At 39.4% G+C, this 20486-nt stretch overlaps 1 protein-coding gene across 1 annotated transcript in view; it reads right to left on the bottom strand.

Moving 5' to 3' along the window:
• The window catches only part of LOC126210374 (double-strand break repair protein MRE11), a 157597-nt gene that overhangs the window by 125149 nt on the left and 11962 nt on the right, over positions 1 to 20486 (bottom strand). The window contains exon 4 of the mRNA XM_049939603.1: positions 13926 to 14116. Coding sequence (XP_049795560.1) covers positions 13926 to 14116 — 191 coding nt within the window. The remainder of the gene's footprint in view (positions 1 to 13925; positions 14117 to 20486) is intronic.

Genomic DNA, 20486 nt, shown 5'->3' with positions numbered 1-20486 from the left:
GTGTATGTGAAACCTTAATAACTTGTACAAGGGGACGTACCCTCTGCCATGTGCTTCACAGTCGTTTGCAGAGCACAGAGGTAGATATACATGTTAAATAGAATGGGGGCTGAAACTGATCCCTGAGGTAGCTCATTACTTAAAGAGTTCTCCATCTGCTAGCTTTTCTCTTTGGGAACACCTTAAAGCACCTGACAGCAATCAGTGTTTACTACAAAGCTAACTTTTGACATAGGGTGGTTTCAATAAACTTTTGGCATCAATACCTCCCCTCCACTCAGCGTCATAAGCTGCCACAAGCTCTACAAACACTGCAGCTGATTTGAGACCTCCTTCAAATCTAGTTCCTACTACAGTTGTCCATGTTAAGAACTGATCATAGCAGCTCCAATGTTCCCTAAAAGTGGCCTGTTGAAATGGGATGACTTCATCACTTGTGACATTCCTGTCTGTGGCCGCCAGTATTTTATTTTACTATAAGCCCACCTTGATGCAGCTTGATACACGTAAGATAGCATACGGTACAAAAATGGAGTGAGGAACAAGTGACAGATGGTACAGTGGCATGGAACAAGTACTAATCTAATCTCTAACAGTATGTACCAGTCCCATGGGAGAGTCCGCCAAAGGTACTGAACTTCTTCTGATTGGTCGGCACATTCAGGTGCTAGGTGCCAAAACGTCTAACTTTCCTTATTAATTATTTATATGTTTTTCATTGTATTTAACCCAGTTTCTAGTACGACAATCTCTCATGGTTTATTAAATTTCACTAGTTTTGAGAAACATAAGAGTAACAATATTGCAATCTAAGTGCTACGGACACTTTCGGGTTGCTTTGGCGTGCCCAGGAGACGAAGTACATCAGCTGCACTAGTCACTCTGTTTTGGGTCATTCTGGAGGAACGGACACGTTGTACTCTATATCGGAAGTTGGGTGGAAAAGTTACCGTACAATTAAGGAAGCTATGTCGGGAAGTGTTGTAAAAGACAGTGAAAAATGTGTGAATATTCAAACAATAACCAAACAGGACACATTAACGAGAAGTGTCTCCTACCATCATCGTCAGTACTGTAGATCTTGCCCTCTGTAGACACAGATACTTGCCTGGCCAAGTGGCATCCCATAAAAAACACAATCAGAGGCTCAAGATGACAGCATAGCAGCCTCCGCCGAAGAAGATCCCACGACCGACGAGCTGTCTTATGCGCTGGATACACAACTTTAGATGACATCAGGTTGGTGGAAAGAATGGTTAGAGACTCTTATTCAATCTCTCCAAATCTCCCCATCTTCCAGATCTGACTTCCAAAGGACACACAATTTAATACATGGCACCTCTGGTGGGGGACGTGTTTTTAAAGAAGAGGCTACTATCCATTAACGAGAACTGTGAACTGGGTGAAACGTGAAAATCATAGTGAGAGCAGTGGACTGTAATGATTATCATAAAACTGCACGAATCAATAGTGAAAAAGACAAAAAGCGACACTGTGTGAACTGTGAAATTGTATCCTGTTTGAGCTTTTGTAGGTTTCTTTGAACTGTTAGGCAACAAAATTTATAAATGCCGCTAATTAATCTGCGTCACATAGTTGAAAGTGAAGACACAAATTGAAGTGTAAAGTTATAAGTGTGTGTGCAGTCCAAAGGGATTATGTTTTATTTCCCCGCTATGAGAAACAACGCTACAGGGAGCAGTTAGCAGAGCAGCGTACAGCAGGGGAGGTGGATGACGTTGAAGCAACGCCTGTCGCCTCTGCCAGCTGCAGTCCAACATCAGTGAATGGCAGAGATAGGGGTCTGTGGTTGACTACAGCAGCCGAAGACATCCAATACGACAAAAACAATGCAGTGGGCACCAGCATCACACCAGAGAAGAAGGTAGCGTGTACGCTACTCACTTTACAGCTAGTGAGAGGAAGGTAGTATTGACACCCATAGGGATTTTTTAAAAATATTGTTATCGTAATAATTTCTTTACTAACAAAATATCAGGGGGAAAGCGAAAATGGTACAATATTAGAAGTAGAGAGGCAGTTCTGCCTCAGGGTAATGAAACTGAAAAGGCAAGCCAATTACAGGGCATGCCAGATGAAATAAGTAATATAAGTAAAGAGGAAAGTGTACAAAATCAAATGAATGATAGCTATTTATCAGAATCGTCTGTTGCAGAAACTGAAGTTTTCCAAGAAAACATAATTTCAGATAGTAGCAATAGTGAGTTTGGAGAGGCGGATTCTGATGTACGTGACATGAATGTTAATGGTGAGTTAAATAAGTTGAATGGTGATGTCAGAGGTGATGACTGACACCACCATTGCTAATGAATCAACAATTGGACCAAGTAGATTAAGCCATGGAACAGCATCAGCTGATACACTGCCTATACAAGATGATGATAAAAGTATGATTGAAACATTAATGGAGGTAGTATCTGGGCAAAAAGAATTAACAATACGGCAAAAAGAATTAAAGAAAGGGCAAAAATTACTTGCTGATAAAATAGAAGCAACAAACAAGAAGATGGCAAAAATTAATCGTAAGTTTAGAGACCAGGGTTGATTTTCTTGAAATGAGGGGCTTGTGAGAAAAGAATTGAACATGAGAATAAAGAATGGGGTAAAAAATTAGATACGTGTAAGCAAGAAGTGAATCATAAGGTTGATAATGAAGTAGCGAAAATAAATGATCTCATTCAAGCTCAAGGTACTTTTCTATTGTCAGTAGGGATGAAGTCATTAAATTAAGTAACAATCAGAGTAAAATAAACAAGACTACCAAAGACACCCATGGAAGGCAAAAAAAAAAAAGTCGTAGACTAAAAGGACGAAAATGCAGTCATTTGCCGTAAAGTATCACTAATAGAATCTGTTTGTAATGGTAATACAAATATGATTCAGGGTCATTTGAGAGAAACAGAACAGAAGGTAGAAAATGTATTTCAACTAAGCAAGGTGGGTAAAAATATAGATAATATGGAAGCTGTGTTAAAACAAAAACTCTAAATGTGGGTTGAACAGGAAAAATGTAAGGGTGTTGTTCATATTAATGTAGTCAGTAATGGCGATGCTTAAAAATTTCATAAGTTTTCTAGCAAAGGTAGTATACATCCTGTTGTTTTCATTTGTCAGTTTGAGGGCCTCATGCCCGACAACATGATAGAACAGCACAAAATTAAATTTTTAGCCAATTGTTTTGAAGGGGCCGCAATATCATGGGGAAAAGGCGCCAGTAACACATGTAAAACATACCAAGAGTTTGTTAGAGCATTCTTAAGCCAATACTGGTCCACAAGAACAGAAAACAGTATAAAAAACAGAAATATTTGAAGCTAGGAGCTCTGAAGACAAAGGCTGCGATACTTGCAAGGAGTTCTTTCAGCACTACTGCGAAAATAACCCGTATTTAAATGATCCTTTACGTGAATCTGACCTAGTAGAAATAATAGTTCTTATGTTTCCAGTGTCTGTGCAGTAGAAACTAATTCATGCCAACAAGAGTGAAGTTAAAAACCTCCTGTATATATTAGAACAGCTGGATGCATTTCCAGGCAACAGATAAGTGCCAGAAGGCTGGCGTAAAAACAGGTGCCGTGCAGACCGCCGCAACCACCGCGACTGAAACAGGAATAGCAAGTCAAACAATAATAGCGAGCAAGGGAGAATGGAGAAAAACAGACCTCACAATAGTAACTGTAGTCCATCTAGAAGGGGAAGAGGTTTTAGGGGAGGAAATAACCATAATGGTAGCAGGGAATATTATAGTAATAATGATCAATTTCAAGGCAGAGTTCGCACTCTGGGAAAGAAATCGAGGGGAGTCGGAAAATGTGAAGGTGCTTCGGACAGGGTCCAATTGCGAACAGCCAAAATAAGTGGACCGTCAATGAAATTCTTGATATATGAGGAGAGGGATAACAGTAAAGATGCCCTTATGCAAGAGGATAGGCCAGAAGTAGAGGAAAAGTACCAACCAGCTGTAGAAATTGAAGTTCAAAACATTAAGACAGTTGTGATTCTGGACTCAGGTAGCAAAGTTAGTGCAGCTTCAAGTGACTTTTACGAGAGACTAAAGAAAAATAAGCAAGTACCAGAGTTACCTGTACAAGGAATAATGGTAGTTACTGCCTGTGGGGCCCGAAGCAAAGTTATAAAGAAGCAGATTTCATTAGAATTTACACTGCAAGAAAAGACATTCACAGTTAATGACATGCCTGTGTGTCAATTTAATGCTGGTAGCAGATTGGTTAACTCCTAATAGAGCAATGCTAGATTTTGCTGAAGATGTAATGAAAATGAAAGAGGGACAGGAGGAAACTGTAATAAAATTTGTTGGGAACCAGGGACCACAGCGTGATGAAAGTAATTCCAGAATACGAATACTCGTGGAAAAGATATGTTGGGACCTCAAACCGAGAGAAACCCTTAGTTTACTTACAAGAGTAGAGTCACAGTAGGAGGTAAGCATCGAGATTAGGATCAGAGAAAAGATCACAAGCATTAAAGGTTTAACTGGGCAACAAGCCTATGAGTTAAAAAACATTACTACAGCACCAAAGAGCATTTTCAAAGAAACCAGGGTGCATGAAGGACAATGAGTATTGTTTTCAAGCAAAGCCACATGACCCCTTTAGGTTTGTGCCATATTCCATTCCACTGGCAGAAAGGGAAGCTGTGGACAAAGAAATTAAAAAGATGATTGAATGGAAAGTAATAGAGTGCTCCCAAAGTAATAACAGTAGCCCTCTCGCCACTGTAACAAAGGATAACTCAGAATTGCGCTCGATGGCAGGGCATTGAACAAAATAATACAGCCACAAATGGATTGGCCTGAAGTGTTTGAGGAATTGGTGCAGAAATTTAATAGCGTCAAGATACTGACAAGCATAGACTTAACTGCCAGCTTCTGGGAAAACACCTCTAGCTCAGGAATGTAAAAAATATACAGCATGTGCATGCATATGGAGGAAGAAGTTATCATTTCAGAGTGTTGCCATTTGGTCTGAAAATACCATGAGCCTTCATATGCATGTTGGACAAAGTGCTTGGAGAACAGCTACTAGACAAAACCACAGTATACATAGATGACATTCTGATTACTGCCAAAAGTTGGAAGGAACATAATGAAATATTGAAACAGGTGCTCGATAAATTTGAGAAGAGTAATATTAGTGCCACCCTAGACAAGTCCAAATCTGGAAAAGACGAAATTAAACTTTTGGGGCATGTCATTTCAGCAGAAAGCCTCAAGCCTGACCCTGACAAACCTGAAGCCATTAGAAATTTCCCACAGCCTAAGACCAAAAACCAGATTAAAGCATTTTTAGGGCTCACCAGATTCTATCGCAAATCTGTGAACAATCGGGCACTCGATGCTCAGGCATTGCTGGAATTAACTAAGAAAAATGCCACTTGGGTGTGGACTATAGAGTGTGGGGAAGAGTTTCAAAAGATCAAAGACAAATTACGTAACAGTATCGTGTTAGCCCACCCAAATTTAAATGAGCCATTCTGCATTTTTGCAGACAGTTCAGAATACAGTTTGGGGCTCATCTTTACAAGCTTATTAAAAATAATGGGAAAAAAGAAAAGAAGACCATATGTTTTGCCAGTAGAGTATTAAATAAATGGGAAAGAAAATATTCTGTCACAGAAAAGGAGGCTTTGGCAGTAGTCTTTGCATTCGAGAAATTTAGATATTATGTCATGGGCAGAAAGGCTAAGGTTTACACAGATCATAAAGCATTATCTTTCCTTATGGATTTCAGAGAGAGCCATAACAGATTGACCAGATGGGTCATTGCTCTCCAGGAGTATGATTATGCTATCAAGTACCTTCCTGGAGAAAAAGCAGTGACAAGACACCTTATCTAGGTTACCTGTTGGAATGGATAAAGTGGACTTTAATGGTTCAGGGCACAAGGAGGTATCAATTATGTACTTCACACAAGTAAAGAATGAGAACAAAATTCGAGTCATCCTACAAAACCTAAGAAGGGAACAAAATAAGGATGAGGATATTAAGCTTATCAAAGCAGAATGGAGTAGGAATACTAACAGTAAAATCAGGAAATATTATATGATATGTAAAGGTATCTTATATAGGAGAGCAGATCCTGACCAAATGCAGTGGAAGGTCTATTGGCCGAAACAGTGTATCAGTAACCTAATTTGGTCTATATACTACACGTATGCACACTTTGGTGCGAAAAAATGGGCAGGTAATATAAAGGAAAGCTGCAACTTCAGCAATATTGAAAAGAAGGTCATGGCAGTACTGAAAACATGGATTGATATGGCTTCCTTCCAACATCACGAGGAGGATATAAATATCTATTTGTGGTGGTGTATATGTTGTCAAAGCATGTGAAATTGTATCCGTTGAGAAAGGCCACTAGTAAGTCGGTAACAGACAAAATAAAGTTGGTTGGTTTTTGGGATTAAAGGGACCAGACTAAAATAAAGAATGACTATGTTACCAAGGTAGGGAAACCTGAGAGAATCATTAGCGATTACAGAAAGCAGTTCACTTCAGTATACTAGATACGAATGTTGAATGACTTAACATATAAAACCCATTTACATTTCAAAGCACCATCCTCAATCCAACATGAGCAAGAGATTGAAGAGAGAGCTCAATAGATGTTTTAGAACCTACTGTGCTAAGAAACATTATACACTGGTAGAATATGTGGAAGAGTTTGAAAGAATAATCAATGAGTTGCCTCACTCTACCACAGAACTACCTCCACAGGAACTGATGACAGGGGAGAGGGTGCCCAGTATTACCGAGCAAATAATTAGCTTTCCACCCAGAGATGAATTATCCACTCAAGAGAAAAAGAGACATGGCATTAAAGAGGATAAAGATAAGGTGGCTAAACATAAGAGTAAACATGATCAGCAAATCAGACAGGTATCGTACCAACTTGAGGAACTGGTGCTAACTAAATCCAGACCTAGGTCCTCAAAAATCAATTCAGACACCAAGAAGTTCCATGAAACATATGGGGGCTGTACAGGATAATTAGATTGGCTCACCCTGGTGCTGTGGAGGTGGTCAACCCAAAGACAGAGCATAGGATTGTATAACATTGTTGATATCAAACAGTTTCAACAGAAACAGAGAAATCTTAGCGGGTCAACAGCACTCTGCATTGCCAGGTAGCTGATGCCCACCAGGTACCCGAGTTAACCAACAGATTACTTCCTTTCTTTCCACACTGTTAGTTCTTTCCTCTTCATCATTCTGAACTATAACTCTCATCAAGCTTATCTTTATTTATTTATTTATTTACTTATTTTCTGTTCATATAACAAAAAGTTTTCGGACATTGTCAGGAAAATTTAGATTACATTACACATATACAGTAAAATATTTACATTCTTTCATAACAACATATGGATCAGACACATGTCTGTAGACATTATTTTTCAAAAGGGCACTACAAGTATATTCCTCTACAGTGTAACACAATTTAGCTTATATTTATAATAGTACAGTACACATAATACAGTGTATAATTACATTCTTTCATATCACTGATAGATTGGAGACATTGTCTATATACACTGTTTTCCAAGATGGCACTACAACTTAATTCCTCTATAGAGTAACAACACTTCTCTATTAATAACTGTTTCAGTCTACTCTTTAGCATATTTTGATTTACTTTCTTGAGTTCACAACAGGATAGTGCATTGTAGAAAACTGCCCCCATTCTGTGTGGGCTGTGGTCCGTTGTCTTTTTATTGGTCACAATTCTATGAAAATTTTCCCTTCCCCATGTATCATAGTTGTGTACATTACTGTTTCTCATATTAAATTCAGGATTTTGTTTCACGAACATGATTGTCTGCAGTATATACATGGAGTACACCGTAAGAATGTTATATTTTCTAAAGATGTCTCTACAAGGCTCTCTCTTCTTTACCTTGGCTACCATTCTTACTGCCTTTTTTGTAATCTAAAAAGTCTTATCTATATGAACTGCTGATGCCCCACCCCACATCTCAATACCAAAATATATTTGCCTTAAAGTATCATGGTCCAAGAAGGCTAAGACCCGTTTCAGTAGATACACATTTCTACTGATTTTCTTGCAAATATTATCTACATGTTCTTTCCATGATAAGTGTTCATCAACAATGATGCCCAAAAATTTATGTGAATTTGCATATGCAAGACCCAATGGGAATGTAAATACAGTATCAGTTATGGCAGCATTATAACTGTGGATGAACTTCATTATTACCATTTTGTCTTTATTTACAAGAAGCTTGTTTGCTGTAAGGTATGCGGACAGAGTATTGAAACTGATCTCAGTACTGTTAGCTGCAGACTGCATATCACTGCCACAGCTGATGAAGGATATGTCATCGGCATAGCTTACAACCATGCAATTTTGGGGTTCAAATAAGTTATTTACATATAAAAGGAACAGAAGAGGCCCTAGTATGCTTCCTTGAGGCACGCCACATTGAAGTGTCCTGAAGTTTGGTTTCCTGTCTTTCAAATAGGAGGTAAGTAGTTTCAAGGCTAGTCCTCTCAACCCATACTCTTCTAGCTTACACAGAAGAATGGTATGATTCACAGTATCAAAGGCTTTACTCATATCTAGGAAAGTGCCTGTTACCTTGTCACTTTTGTCCAGCTTATTTAACATTTCATGTATAAAAGATGCTACTGCTGTTGTTGTAGATTTCCCTTTTCTAAATCCATGTTGTAGGTTGTTTAACAGATTGTGTTTGGTGAAATATGATTCAACTTGATTTAGTATTACTCTCTCTAACAATTTGCCTAGTTCTGAGGTTAATGATATTGGCCTGTAGTTTTTAGTGTGTTTTTAATACCCTTTTATGCACTGGTATAATTTCAGTAATTTTCAAAAGGTCAGGGAATACTCCATTTCCAAGGGAGGTATTTATCAAGTGAGTCAGGGGTTTCACTAATTCATCCCTGCATTCCTTTAGCAGTTTAGTTGAAATGTCATCCCAGCCACAAGACATTTTTGGTCGAAGTGCTGATATGATTGCTAGGACATCCCTCGCAGTAATGCCGTGGATATAAAAGGACTGGCTAGATTTTCCAAGACTAAAATTTTGTGGCTTGACATGAACTTCATTTGTACCAACTGTACTGATCTTTCATATAAATTTCTCACACATTTCTTTTGGGTCATTTATTTCTTCACCATTTTCTTTTAATGTTATGTTGCTGTGTTCATAGGAAATCTGTTTCCCACTTTCTTTATGCATTATTTTACACGCAGTTTTACTGATACAGCTAGAGTTCCTTATTTCAGAGGTATATTCCTGTGTTTTTAGGTTAGTCAAGGACTCTGTATGTTTTTCTGAGCAGTTTATATTTTGTTGAGAAATATTGTAGTTTAGTATATCTAAAAAGTATATAGCAATCTTTCATTTTCTCCCACAGTTCAATAATTTCAGAAGGGAGATTCTCTGCTTTGTGGTTTACAGCTTTATTTACTTTTATAACTAAAAGGACAGGTTTCATTTAAAGTGTTACTGAATAACTTATAGAAATATTCCCATTTTTCATTCACTTCAGTTGCATTGTACACTGGTTCCCATTTTTCATTCCCTAGTGCCATCTTAAATTTAGAATAATTAAATTTTTTAAATATATAACTGCATCACTTTCAGTTACATCTATGTTCCCTACATAAATTTCCATAGTAAGAGCTCTGTGATCACAAATGTAGTTTTCTAAGGTGTTTACATTTACTTTCACTTTTCCTACATTTGTGAGAACATGGTCAATACATGTCTTCGTATTTGCAGTGACTCTTGTAGGTTCTGAGTTCATTTGTTTAAAGTTAAAACACTGCAATACATCCATATAGCGCGAATAGTTAACACTATTATTTAATGAGTCTATGTTGATGTCTCCAACAAGCAACAAGTGTTTTTTATACACTGCTGTCCCCTCCAGCAAGTCCTCTAGGCAATTTAGAAACTCTTCTGTGTTACTTCCAGGTGACCTATACAGTGCTGCTATAATAAGGCTGCTGTTTCCATACTTCAGGTTTACTGCTGCAACCTCAAATACCATTTCAGTACTCAGATCATCTATCCATATAATTTTTTCACATTGTACATCATTTCTACCATAAATGCCTACCCCACCACTTTTGTGTGTCTTTCTGCAGTACAAGTTTATAAGTTTGTAATTTTTTTTTGCTTGTAACCGCTCTATCCTTCTTCTCTATTCAAGATAAAAAGAAGAAAAAAAGGGACAAAAAGGGGTTAAATGAAACAAAAGATGTACTAGTTAAATAGTTAAACAACCCATCATAGACTATACTCATGTATAACAAAAGATAACACGCAACATAAAGTTTACAAAACAAGTACAGAGCCCAGGTTACAAGACCTAAAATCATCGTCTATACAGGCATGTTACCCACACAGCTAATGGACACAAGACATCAATCTCACATACGACACAGTCAATATTAAGTACTGAGGTACAAATACATAAAGCACATGAGAAATTACATGTTTGAGCAGCAAAGTCCATAATAAGCTATGAGCGAATTAAAGCAACAGGATTTGTTTCACTGCTTTTCTCCGTCATCATGAGCTAGGGTATCTTCAGTAATTTGAAGTGATAATGAGCTGAACACAGCATTATTTTGCTATTCCTTTCTCCCTAACATCTTAGGTTGAAGCTTTTACTGTGTTAGAGGATGACTGGCCCATCCAGTTATTATCTTCATTACCTGCCAGTCTTCTTTTCTGGACTTGCCTCCTAATGGCTGTCCACATCTGATATTGTTTTTTAATGGTCTGCCTTGATTCGCTTGCTCCATTGTAGCAGTCAGAGTAGTGATGTGTGTTCATATAAGAAAGACTATGAGGGAGTGTATGTAATCTTATGTTGTGTTGTATGCTGTCCTTATGTGTCATCTAGCCACAATCGTCCATACAGTCAATGTATAGGTGCTGACAACCACGATGATCAGAGTCGTAAAAATGCAAAAACAACGGGAGCTGCAAACAGGGAAATCCACTGACACATGTGGCTATGACAGACAGTAGACAGTTGTGGCCCGTTGCCTGGAAATGAGCATCTCAAGAACGGCTCAGCTGCGAGCTGATCAGCTGTTCACATGCTACTGCTGTGGACATTTACAGAAAGTGGTCGAAAGATAGCGAAAGTCCAAGTAAACAGGTGACAGACATATACACCTTTTCACACAACGAAGAGGTTGGAGACGCAGCCACTCTGTAAAGTAGATCTGTGGCAGATCTGACAGCCATGTGTTTTGGTGCACACCATCGAGTACACATTACTGAATATAGAGCAGTGCAGCAGACAATGCTGTGTCTTTCCAAGCTGACCCAACAAAGTCATCATCAATTACAAATTAAGCAGTACAGAATTATAGAGATTGGACCACAGAAATATGTTGCCTGGTCAGATGAATCTCGTTTCTTCTAACAGCAGGTCAATGATCGTGTACAGATAAGCCATCATGCAGGCAAATAGTTGCTCAAAACTAGTACCGTGTCACAAACGCAGACTGGTCAGGGCAATAAAATGCTATAGAGCACTTACACCTTGGCTTGTGCAACACCTGTGGTAATAACTGAAGGCACAATCACAACCATTGACTATGTGAACATTACTGCAGACCACATGCAATCTTTCACACTTGACTTCTTCAGTGGAATAATTGTGTCACAAACTACAGAGGTTTCAGGAACACTATAATGAACTCATACTGATGTCTTGGCCCCAAAATTCATCTGATCTGAACTGGAGGGAACGCATCTGGGACACTATCGGGTATCACCTCCATGTCCACACATCGCCTACTTGTAATTTACAGGAACTGCATGACCTGTGCATACACATCTTTTGCCTAATATCAACAGAAACATACCAAGAACTTGTCAAATCCATGCCATGCACAATACCTTCTGTACTACATTTACCAGGTGGGTTGACACAGCACAGTTTTAAGCAGATGGTGATAATGTTATTGGTTGATCGGTGTGTATACAAGGGTTTGCTGAAAAGTAATGCCTCCAAATTTTTCGTGTGAAAACTCGAAGCTTTTTATATGAAATTAACATTATGAACATCTACGCCTTTAACTTCCTGTATGCATATTTGCAGCACTCTGCCACTATAGGTCTCTGAACTGTAGCACATAATGTAGCAGTATGTACTGTAACTATGACAATATGAGTACTGTCTCTGGCTGCTGAGGCCGGATTGTGCGTGAATTGTGCATCTGTGAATGTGTGTGTTATCTACTTCAGAAGAACCCCTTTTGGCTGAAAGCTTAATTTATAACAGCTTTTCTGTCGTTACTGACTGCAACTCAGTGTCTCCTCTATATGGGAGTAACAATCTATCCTTTCCATAATATCAAGTACCACGAATCTTTCACAGGGGTCAAAGGCAGTCTCAGGTTCACGGGTTGCCAGCTTGCCCCCTCCTGAAGCAGCGACTCTGCATTCTACCTACAGTCAGGCAAGAAGTCAATTCATGAGTTGAGTGCCATAGACTTCATTCTTTTACCATATGTTTACATTTAGGAATTGTATATCTTAATTCAGAATTGTTTATAGGGAACCATTTCCAACACATGTGTGATACTAGGAAGAAAGGACACTTCACCTTTCCATCTCATACATTTAAACTATTTCAACATCTCTTAGTACATACCAAATGACATCCTTGTGGAAATATGTGGTTATTCAGTTGCAGCATTTTTAAATGAGGGTAACGTTATCTATGTAAAGTAATGTATCAAGCTCGTAATGATGACTGTAAATAAAAATCAATTTACTTTTTAATACTTTGTGTGTGTAAATTGTATTATTTGTATTGATGAGTCTAACATACAACAATAATTATGTGTAATAGAATTCATCTTGTGTAAAAGGAATTTTACTTTGAAAGTAACACTTCTCAAACCAGCATTCGCAATATTTTTCTGCGACCTTTTATAAATGTAGATAGTTGTGATGTCACAGTAATTGAAAGCTGTTTACTGTTACTAAGTATTGCTCAGTCTTCATCCTAAAGCATTTAACCCATTTTGTTCTCGGCAGACGTGTGTGCGCACTGTATTTAGTTGTTGTAAATGGCACATTTTCTTTGCAGCTACGGTGTGATTTTAGTGTTATTCTATCATTTATGTTTTATTACTGCAGTAGTGGGCTAAAGTAAAACTCTTTGTTAGAGTATCAGTGGGTGGCATAATGAGGGAGGGCAAGGGGTCTATAGTGCACAGGGCACCACTTGCAGAGAGACACCAAATGGTTTCCAAGACAAACAAGATTTTCGGCAAAATTTCAATAGTTATTTTCATTGATTTCTGGGAAATATATTAAAGCAAATTCTACGCATTTCATTACTACATGTGTTCCTGGAGGAGGGGGAGGAGGAGGAGGAGGAGGAGGAGGAGGAGGAGGAGGAGGAAGGGGAGTGCATCAATAAAATTTAATGTCATACCCTGAGCCCCAAGGAGGAGGGAGGAGGCAGGCAGTGTGCATGGGCAGGGGAGGTGGGGGATGGAGACAATGTCGGGACAGGGACAAGTGCCCGGGGCTCTGGGTCCCAGTTATGTTGGCTGCATCACTGGTTCTTACCAATCAACATTACAAAAATTTACCTGAAAACTAAAACAATGAAAATTTTCCCGGGTTTTTCCCAAATGAAAAAATTCTTGCGATTTTACCAATTTTCCCAGAGTGTTATGTGCCCTGTAATAAAATTATGATCAATTTTTATTCCTTCACACACATGCGTACACACACACACACAATACTGAAATATAGTTCTGCAACAGGCACAGACTGATATGAAATGTAAGTAGTATAACTTTGTGTATAACTAAAAACAGAAAACAAAGCTATAAGGCCACATAGTAATAACTCACCTTGCCATCACGAAAAATCCTGGAAAGTCTCTCATCTTTGATGTGGCTCAGGCCATAGAGAGCGAGATGGGACTGGCCCTTCCTTAATAGCAAAGGTGTAATGGACACTTCTTTCAAGTCACTCCACTTTCCAAAATAATTCACCAACCCTGACACACTTAGCAGATCCAGAGAACTGATCCATCCGTGACCTGTGTGAAGAGGAGTTTTGAGAATGTATACTGCAACTAAATGGAGGGAGGGGGGACACAACACAGCAAAATTAGGATGTAAACGTACTGCACATAAAAACTAAAAGAATGTGTGATGTCACCCTAAGATTAAATACTCAAATCAATTAATTTCATTCATTCACAAATACAATGTGTTCCATGAAGTCCACTACGAAGGAGAGCCTTCGGGGTACGTAGTGACTAAAGTTATATATTAACATCCAAAAGAGATCACGGCTGTAAAGTGTACCGACAACAAATTATGATTAGTGCAAACAGGTGAAGTGCACACACAGCATCGGCAGCTGAATCTCTGACTCTAATGATTTGTTTTGGTAGAAGTTACAAATTAATACATTTATTTTCGATGTGGTGATTGCCAAAATAACTTTTTCTAATCTGGTTATTACGTACTTTGAGTATGGTTACCAATTTTTATATTTATTTGCTGAATGGAATAAACTATACGTGCTGAAAGACTGACCTGTAGCAAAGCCCAAGGCCTAGATAAGACTGGAATGTGACAATGTGATTGACAGTTGGCAAAGCCAACGAATATGAATAGAAGGAATGTGCAGACATACTGACCTCTGTCTAACCCAAGGTCTAAGCTGCAACTACATCTACATGGCTGCTCTGCAAATTACACTTAACTGCCTGGCAGAGGGTTCATAGAACCCCCTTCACAATAATTGTCAATTATTTCACTCTCAAACAGCGCGCGGAAAAACGAACACCTGTATCTTTCTGTGGGAGCTCTGATTTCCCATATTTAATATGATAATCTTTTTCCCTACATAGGTCAGTGTAAACAAAATATTTTCACATTCGGAGGAGAAAGTTGATGATAGAAATTTTGAGAGATGATCTTACTGCAGTAAGAAACTCCTTTGCTTAAACAATGTCCAACCCAAATCCTGTATCATGTCCGTGACAATCTTTCCCCTATTTCTCGATGCTACAAAACGTGCCGCCCTTTTTTGAACTTTCTCGATGTACTCCGGTAATCCTGTCTGGTAAGAATTATATACTGCACAGCAGTACTCCAAAAAAGGGGACAGACAAGGTAGTGTTGGTAGTGTAGGCAGTGTCTTTAGAGATCTGCTGCATTTTCTAAGTGTTCTGGCAATAAAATGCAGTCTTTGGTTTGTCTTTCCCACAGCATTTCCTACGAATTCTTTCTGATTTATATTGTTCACAACTGTAGTTCCTAGGTATTTAGTTGAATTTACAGTCTGTCGATTTGACTGATTTATCGTATAACCGAAGTTTAATGGATTCCTTTTAGCACTCATGTGAATGACCTGACACTTTTCATTGTTTAGGATCAATTGCCAATTTTCACAACATGCAGATACCTTTTCTAAATTGTTTTGCAATTAGTTTTGAACTTCTGATGACTTTACTAGACGACACATGACAGTATTATCTACAAACAACCTAAGATGGCTGCTCAGATTGTCTCTTAAATCATTTATACAAATAAGGGCCAGCAGAGGGCCTATAACACCACCTTGCAGAATGCTAGATATCACTCCTGTTTTACTTGATGACTCACTATCAATTATTATGAACTGTGACCTCTCCAACAGGAAATTATGAATCCAGTCACATAACCGAGACAATACTCCATAAGCACGTAACTTTATTACTAGCCACTTCTGAGGTACAGTGTCAAAAGCCGTCTGGAAATCCAGATATTCAGAATCAATTTGGAATTCCATGCTAACAGCACTCAACATTTCGTGAGAGTAAGGAGGTAGTTGTGTTCCACAAGAAAAAAGTTTTCTAAATCCTTGTCGACTAAGTGTCAACAGACTGTTCTCTTTGACGTAATTCATAATTTTCAAACAGATTATGTTCCCAAAAAACCTGCTGCATATCGAGGTTAATAATATGGGTGTGTAATCTAGTGGATTACTCCTATTGCCTTTTTTGAATACTGGTGTGACTGTGCAACTTTCCAGTCTTTATGTACGGATCTTTCATTGAGCAAGAGGTTGTATATGATTGTGAAGTAGGGAGCTATTGCATCAGTATACTCTGAAAGGAATTTAGGTTGAAATGTGACTTGTTTGGTTCTGAGATGGCAGAGCCAATGATTTTCAACTTGAAAAATACAATTGCCCTAATATACTGGTATGTAGAGTATCCCAAGATTTACATTCACCATTGCAATAACCTACTTGTATGCCTCATTTCCAATTTTTCTGTAAAATGCAACAATTTGTTTAAATTCGAACCTAATAAAATAAAATGCCTGCTAACTTTATTAACAAACTATAGAAAATTATAATAGAACATTCTGACAATTGACTCATGATTCATCATCTTCAATTCCCATCATTCACAATGCAACAATTGCCAGCAACATAAGTGTACCTTTACCATACTACCCTACTCTTCTACTGACAACTTTGAAAAAACCATTTCTATATATTTACACAGACCACTATCAGTTGTCTGTACTCTTGCAAAGTTAGGAACCGTTTAATGTAAACATCACAATTACATGGGTTTACCTTGCTGAATTCAAATATTCTGACAATGTTTAGTGATGCCTAATGAGGTATTTCTTTTCTTTGTTTCTGAATTTTTTTTTTTTTTACTTTCAGTTTTCTGCCTGATGTCAATTGGCAAACCATCACAGACATTTGCATGAGATACATGATTCCACTGTGAACTCTAGTGAGAGTTGCATATCAAATACAGAAATTATTTTTATAGCTAGTGTTGTTGTGAATTGCACAGTTATTCCTCAACTGACCCTAGTTTATTATCCACAAATACCATTAGGCAGTATTTGAGCATTTGTATACCAGTAAGAGTCTCTATGTTCCAGACAGGCTTCTGCAAGATGCTTGTTTATCGACTTACTGCAATAAACTTACTGCAGTTTTCTGTAGAATTAACATAAATACTTGTCCGACATTAGCAGAGATCCCAGAATATTACTCCGTAGGACAATAAAGAGAGGAAGTACGTTATAATTCCTGTACGCAGATCCACACAATTAGAGAGATTCCTGAAAAGTGGCCGGCTGCGGTGGTTTGCTACGGTCGCAGGTTCGAATCCTGCCTCGGGCATGGATGTGTGTGATGTCCTTAGGTTAGTTAGGTTTTAGTTGTTCTAAGTTCTAGGGGACTGATGACCACAGATGTTAAGTCCCATAGTGCTCAGAGCCATTTGAACCATTCCTGAAAAGTAGGCAAACTGAAATTTTTGGGTAACTTCTCCACATTCTGCCGCCATTGCAGATCTGAATAGCAAGGTGCTTCACACGTGGAGCCTGTGCCCACTAACTTCTCCTTCTGGTAGATATAAGCCACTTTTATTTGTTTGGAATACCATAATAGGAGTTTTAAGCCTATGTATTATTCTCCTGGTATTAAGATGTTTGGGCATTGCATCATCAGCAAACATTCCAGTTGCTAGAATGTCCTCCAATGTCCCAGGTAAATAATTTACGTAACTCAAATATAGGATTTGGTTATACACCAACCCTTGTTGCACAAATTATTTAATGTTTCTCAACTCCGAATTTGGTATTATTTCTGTTATATCACTTGTTGGTGTTGCCCTCTGTTTTCTAGTGATAAAACTACTCCATCCAGGCAAGGAAGATGCCTTTATCACCATAATGCTATAGTTTCCTTACTCGATGCACAATGGGACCATAGAAATTGCCAACAGTATAATTTTTCTTGTTTAGGTGTTCCAAATCTGAACTTGTGAGATCGTATCTTGCTCTATCAGTAGAAAAGCCTTTATTGAAGCCAAACTAAGCTTTTGTTAGAACATTATTTTCAGAAATATGGTTCAATAGTCTGCTGTAAATTACCTTCTACTTTGGTACTTGATCGTCGGGAGTATGTGGCTGAGGGACTGCGTCAGCTTTCAGACAACACCACATACAAAGTTTGCCAAGGTAATCCCATTCCTGATGTCCAGGCGGAGCTTCAAGGAATCCTCAGAACCTTAGGCCCCCTACAAAACCTTTCACCTGACTCCATCAACCTCCTGACCCCACCCCCCTACCTTCTTTCTAAAATTCACAAACCCAATCATCCCGGCCGCCCCATTGTAGCTGGTTATTATATATATGCGCTGGCAGGTCGATAGACACACAAACAAACACAAACATACACACAAAATTCTAGCTTTCGCAACCAACAGTTGCCTCATCAGGAAAGAGGGAAGGAGAGGGAAAGATGAAAGGATGTGGGTTTTAAGGGAGAGGGTAAGGAGTCATTCCAATCCCGGGAGCGGAAAGACTTACCTTAGGGGGAAAAAAGGACAGGTATACACTCGCACACACACACACATATCCATCCACACATACAGACACAAGCACACATGTCTTATTTTCCTCTGAAAACATGTGTGCTTGTGTCTGTATGTGTGGATGGATATGTGTGTGTGTGCGCGAGTGTATACCTGTCCTTTTTTCCCCCTAAGGTAAGTCTTTCCGCTCCCGGGATTGGAATGACTCCTTACCCTCTCCCTTAAAACCCACATCCTTTCATCTTTCCCTCTCCTTCCCTCTTTCCTGATGAGGCAACTGTTGGTTGCGAAAGCTAGAATTTTGTGTGTATGTTTGTGTGTCTATCGACCTGCCAGCGCTTTTGTTCGGTAAGTCACCTCATCCTTGTTTTTATATATAATTTTTCCCACGTGGAATGTTTCCCTCTATATATATATATATATATATATATATATATATATATATATATATATATATATATCTAAAAAGAAAGATGATGAGACTTACCAAACAAAAGCGCTGGCAGGTCGATAGACACACAAAAAAACACAAACACACACACAAAATTCTAGCTTTCGCAACCAACGGTTGCTTCGTCAGGAAAGAGGGAAGGAGAGGGAAAGATGAAAGGATGTGGGTTTTAAGGGAGAGGGTAAGGAGTCATTCCAATCCCGGGAGCGGAAAGACTTACCTTAGGGGGAAAAAAGGACAGGTATACACTCGCACACACACACATATCCATCCACACATACAGACACAAGCAGACATATTTAAAGACAAAGAGTTTGGGCAGAGATGTCAGTCGAGGTGGAAGAGTAGAGGCAAAGAAGTTGTTGAGACAGAGGTGAGGTATGAGTGGCGGCAACTTGAAATTAGCGGAGATTGAGGCCTGGCGGATAACGAGAAGAGAGGATATACTGAAGGGCAAGTTCCCATCTCCGGAGTTCGGATTGGTTGGTGTTGGTGGGAAGTATCCAGATAACCCGGACGGTGTAACACTGTGCCAAGATGTGCTGGCTGTGCACCAAGGCGTGTTTAGCCACAGGGTGATCCTCATTACCAACAAACACTGTCTGCCTGTGTCCATTCATGCGAATGGACAGTTTGTTGCTGGTCATTCCCACATAGAATGCATCACATTGTAGGCAGGTCAGTTGGTAAATCACGTGGGTGCTTTCACACGTGGCTCTGCCTTTGATCGTGTACACCTTCCGGGTTACAGGACTGGAGTAGGTGGTGGTGGGAGGGTGCATGGGACAGGTTTTGCACCGGGGGCGGTTACAAGGATAGGAGCCAGAGGGTAGGGAAGGTGGTTTGGGGATTTCATAGGGATGAACTAACAGGTTACGAAGGTTAGGTGGACGGCGGAAAGACACTCTTGGCGGAGTGGGGAGGATTTCATGAAGGATGGATCTCATTTCAGGGCAGGATTTGAGGAAGTCGTATCCCTGCTGGAGAGCCACATTCAGAGTCTGGTCCAGTCCCGGAAAGTATCCTGTCACAAGTGGGGCACTTTTGTGGTTCTTCTGTGGGGGATTCTGGGTTTGAGGGGATGAGGAAGTGGCTCTGGTTATTTGCTTCTGTACCAGGCCGGGAGGGTAGTTGCGGGATGCGAAAGCTGTTGTCAGGTTGTTGGTGTAATGTTTCAGGGATTCCGGACTGGAGCAGATTCGTTTGCCACGAAGACCTAGGCTGTAGGGAAGAGACCGTTTGATGTGGAATGGGTGGCAGCTGTCATAATGGAGGTACTGTTGCTTGTTGGTGGGTTTGATGTGGACGGACGTGTGGAGTTGGCCATTGGACAGGTGGAGGTCAACATCAAGGAAAGTGGCATGGGATTTGGAGTTCATCCTGACCCACAACTTCTTCACTTTTGAAGGCCAGACATACCAACAATTAAAGGGAACAGCCATGGGTACCAGGATGGCCCCCTCGTACGCCAACCTATTCATGGGTCGCTTAGAGGAAGCCTTCTTGGTTACCCAGGTCTGCCAACCCAAAGTTTGGTACAGATTTATTGATGACATCTTCATGATCTGGACTCACAGTGAAGAAGAACTCCAGAATTTCCTCTCCAACCTCAAC

Source organism: Schistocerca nitens, chromosome 10, assembly GCF_023898315.1.
Source record: "Schistocerca nitens isolate TAMUIC-IGC-003100 chromosome 10, iqSchNite1.1, whole genome shotgun sequence".
Classification (NCBI taxonomy): Eukaryota; Metazoa; Arthropoda; class Insecta; order Orthoptera; family Acrididae; genus Schistocerca; species Schistocerca nitens.
The sequence above is the reverse complement of the archived record's forward strand: the minus strand, read 5'-3'. Positions and strand labels throughout refer to the sequence as shown.